General features: G+C 56.7%; 1 protein-coding gene across 1 annotated transcript in view; it reads left to right on the top strand.

Annotated features, from left to right (window-relative positions):
• LOC123510347 (glycine-rich cell wall structural protein-like) overlaps positions 1 to 2171 on the top strand; it is a 15970-nt gene extending 13799 nt beyond the window's left edge. Inside the window, exons 5-8 of the mRNA XM_045265422.1 lie at positions 218 to 257; positions 365 to 400; positions 586 to 1370; positions 1460 to 2171. Coding sequence (XP_045121357.1) covers positions 218 to 257; positions 365 to 400; positions 586 to 1370; positions 1460 to 1916 — 1318 coding nt within the window. The 3' untranslated portion in view covers positions 1917 to 2171. The remainder of the gene's footprint in view (positions 1 to 217; positions 258 to 364; positions 401 to 585; positions 1371 to 1459) is intronic.
• The last annotated feature ends 1886 nt before the right edge of the window (positions 2172 to 4057 follow it).

Raw genomic sequence — 4057 nt, 5'->3', positions numbered from 1 at the left:
AAACGCGAGAGAAAGAAACAAGATGAAGAAAAAGGAATGAAGAAGAGAAAGAATATACACGAAAACATACTACTACTACTACTACTACTACTACTACTACTACTACTACTACTACACCCTAAACTCTATCACCATTTTAACTCTTTCCTCAAAATCTTTCCTCTTCTTCGTCCTTGCCCTACTTTCCAAACCCTCTTCACCCCCACCCTCCCCTCAGCATGACACAGGGGATTGAGGGTAGGGGTGTGAGGGGCGGGGTGAGGTGAGGGGTGCGAGGGGGGTGAAAGGAAGGCAATGAAGGGGGAGGAAGAGGCGTCCTGGCGTGTGGAGTATATATAGATGGTGGCTGAGGGTGAAACAACAGACGACACTGGCCTGTGCTTCCGACAACATGACCTGGGAGAGAGAGAGAGAGAGAGAGAGAGAGAGAGAGAGAGAGAGAGAATGCTACGTTACGGAATCTAGCGGCGCCTTTCCATTCCTCCGCGTCACTTCACCAGACAAACACGCACTGACGGAGACCAGACCGGACTGGATTTCTCTCCCATCCACTAAAACTTCCTCCTCTTCCTCCTCCACCCACAGAAACTTCTTCTCTCCGCGGCGGTGGTGGCGGTGGCGGCGGCGTCCAGGCTGCCCTCCACCTCCTATGGGACACCAAACAGGGGCCAGGCGGGAGGTTCCTTCGGCGGCGGCTCCGGGGGACACTCAGGCGGTCAGGGTGGGCATGGCGGGGCTCTGGGTGGTGGTTTCGGCGGCTCTGGAGGTCACGGCGGGGCTCAGGGAGGAGGGTTCACAGGAGCCGCTAGTGGAGGAAGCTACGGCGGGGCTCAGGGCAGCGGCAGCGGCGGCGGCAGAGGTTTCGGTGGTGCCGCGTCTCACGGCGGGGCTCAGGGCGGCGGCAGCGGCGGCGGCAGAGGTTTCGGTGGTGCCGCGTCTCACGGCGGGGCTCAGGGCGGCGGCAGCGGCGGCGGCAGAGGTTTCGGTGGTGTCGCGTCTCACGGCGGGGCTCAGGGCGGCGGCTTCGGAGGCTCCGCAGGTCATGGTGGTGCACAGGGCGGAGGGTTCGGGGGAGCCGCAGCCGGAGGAAGTTATGGAGGAGCTGCTGGAGGAGGCTTCAGAGGCACCACCGGCAGCAGCTTTGGATCAGCTGCTGGAAGAGGCTTTGCAGGAGGCTCAGGAGGTTCTGGTGCAGGATCCTACGGACAGCCCTCAGGCCCCGTGATCCCCATCCTGGTGGACGAGCGGGACGGGCCCCACGCTGACGGCACCTACAGCTTCAACTTCGAGACCGGCAACGGCATCTCCCGCCAGGAGCAAGGATACCCGCAGGGTCCCCAGGGCGCCGTGGCGTCCCAGGGCGGCTGGTCGTGAGTATTGTTGTCACAGGTGCCTCCTGCTCCTGACCACACCACCCCCATCCCCGCCACCTTCACACTAACGCAACTCTCTGTTTCAGCTTCACCTTCCCTGACGGCACCCCCGGCGTGTTCAACTTCGTGGCTGACGAGAACGGTTACCGCGTCGAGTCTGACCTCCTGCCCACGCCCCACCCGCTGCCCGCCCATGCCATCGAACAGATCGAATTCGCCCGCCAACAGGAGGCGCAAGGAATCTCGTACGGCGGCCAACAGGGAGGATCCTCCGGTGGTGGCTTCGGTGGGGCTGCTGGTGGCAGTCAGGGAGGTTCCGGCGGCTTCGGAGGCTCCTACTCCAGCGGCAGCGCAGGCCAGGGCGGCAGCTTCGGAGGCGCCGGCGGCTCCCACTCCTCAGGGTTTGGAGGGTCTTCAGGAGGCTTCGGCGGCGCCCAATCCGGAGGCTTCGGCGGGGCTGGCTCTGGCTCAGGCTTTAGCGGCTCCTCGGGTGCTGGTTCCGCATCTCGCCCCGCCCCCAGCAGGACCTACGGCTACCCTTAAGCCTCCCCCGTCCCACCAGGCCCTCCTCCACCACAAGACTCCACCACAGACCCCACTCCACTCCCTTCCCGTCACTTTCCTCTATTTATTCTCCCCTGCCACTCTCCTCACCTCTTCTATGCATGTCTCTCAGTGTTTCATAACCTTCCCTCCTGAGTCTCCCTATAGTTCCCCGTTACCCTATTATTACGCTTACTTGGCCAAGAATTAGTGTTAAGCGCAACTTACGTGCAGAATAATAAGATGGAATGAGAAGGTGATTTTTTTTCAACCACTTCACCTCGGAACATGATTTTAGAGCGTCTCAAATTGCAGCCAACTGACGGAAGCAGAAAGGAAGACAAGCAGAAAAGGTCGAGAAGGAAGAGGAATTGACAAGTGAGGGAGAAAAGGTCGAGGAACAAGAGAGAACAACATGTGAGTGAAGAAACGAAAGCGGGTGAAGAAGAGATGATGATAAAAGAAGTAATTGGGAGGAAATGAATGAGTTCAAGGAAAAAATAAAAGAATTGGTGCAGGGGAAAAAAATTGAGAGAGAGAGAGAGAGAGAGAGAGAGAGAGAGAGAGAGAGAGAGAGAGAGAGAGAGAGAGAGAGAGAGAGAGAGAGAGAGAGAGAGAGAGAGAGAGAGAGAGAGAGAGAGAGAGAGAGAGAGAGAGGAGGAAAAAAATTCTCATATTAGGATACAAGGCTTCACTACCACCATCACCACCACCACCACCACCACTACCACCACCAATACCACCACCACCACCACCACCAATACCATAACCTCGACCCAACGACCTCCCACAATGCTTTGCGTCCCGCCCACTCCTAACTAAGTCCAACCGCCCTCACTTCAAGGTATCTCAATCCTTACCCCTCCCTAGCCACCTCCCTCCTCTCTCTCTCTCTCTCTCTCTCTCTCTCTCTCTCTCTCTCTCTTGGAAAATATTTATACATACAGTTTTATATTTACGAGTGTAGGTCATCAACACACCTGCCCTATATAAATACATGTCTAGATCACACACCTGTCTAGATCACATGCCTGGCCATCACTACATAGCCACAAAAACCTGTCCTTTATCATACGCCTGTCAACGCACCTCCACCACACACCTGTTACTGGCAGACCTTTCAACAACACACAACTATTCCTGTCACACCTGTCAACACGCACCACAACACACACCTTCATCACACGCCAGCTCTTAATACACCTACCAACACATTCACACACCAACACACCTTCACATACCTACCAGCACACCTGTATACCTGCCTGCCACTGCTACTCTACACGCTCTACCTTTCCCTCTCGTAGGCGTGAGGAAAGAGCCACTCTCCTCGTGACTTGACGTAGTTTAGTGCGTCCCCCATTACCTTTGTCTTCCCATTCTCTTCCTCTTCTTCATTAACTTCTAAAATTCCTCCTTTCTCTATCTTTCCCTTTTTTCTCCACAGGTTCCTGTCTTCCGTCACGCGTTTCCAGCCAATCTTCTGTCTTTCACAATCTTATTTACTTCTCTTGATCGCCATCGTCTTCTCCCTTCTCTCTCATGTGTCTTACCCTACTTTTTTTGTGTCGCCACTCAGTCTCTCCTCCTCCTCTCCCCCGTGTGCCTTCCCTGTCTTGCTTTCTCGGCCCCAATCGTCCCGTCACTTTCACACCAAAGCATCGTCGAGTCTCGCTGGTCAATCGGCGGCCTGCCTGCAGACCACTTTTCCCGCCACCTCGAGGTCGCGTCGCAGGGAGCTGCTCGGACTCTCCCCTTTTCCTGAACTCTGACATAACGCTCCGCCGGGACACCCAGTCCAGCAGGCGGGGCCGCGTCAGTATATAAACGGGAGTCCCTCAGTCAGGAGCACACTTGTTCCCTGACGCGTGACTGGGAGCATGATCAGGGTAAGGCGGGCGTCAAGCACCTCCCCTCCTACGCCTCGCCAAGGACCATGAGACGCGTGGTGCCACGATGCTGCGCGCGTGTCCTCAGTGGTGCCTGTGTGGCGTCCTTGCTGTGGTCCTTGGCGACGCGGCGTGGGCGGTGCGGAATGCTTGCATGTGGGTATTGAAGCTTTCAGATGCACTCCTTCGTCCCCACCCTCGCCTTCACTGCGGCGGGAGCTGTGTAAGGGTGGGGCGTCCAGCACCAAGGGC

Source organism: Portunus trituberculatus, chromosome 28 (assembly GCF_017591435.1).
Source record: "Portunus trituberculatus isolate SZX2019 chromosome 28, ASM1759143v1, whole genome shotgun sequence".
NCBI classification, from domain to species: domain Eukaryota; kingdom Metazoa; phylum Arthropoda; class Malacostraca; order Decapoda; family Portunidae; genus Portunus; species Portunus trituberculatus.
The sequence above is the reverse complement of the archived record's forward strand: the minus strand, read 5'-3'. Positions and strand labels throughout refer to the sequence as shown.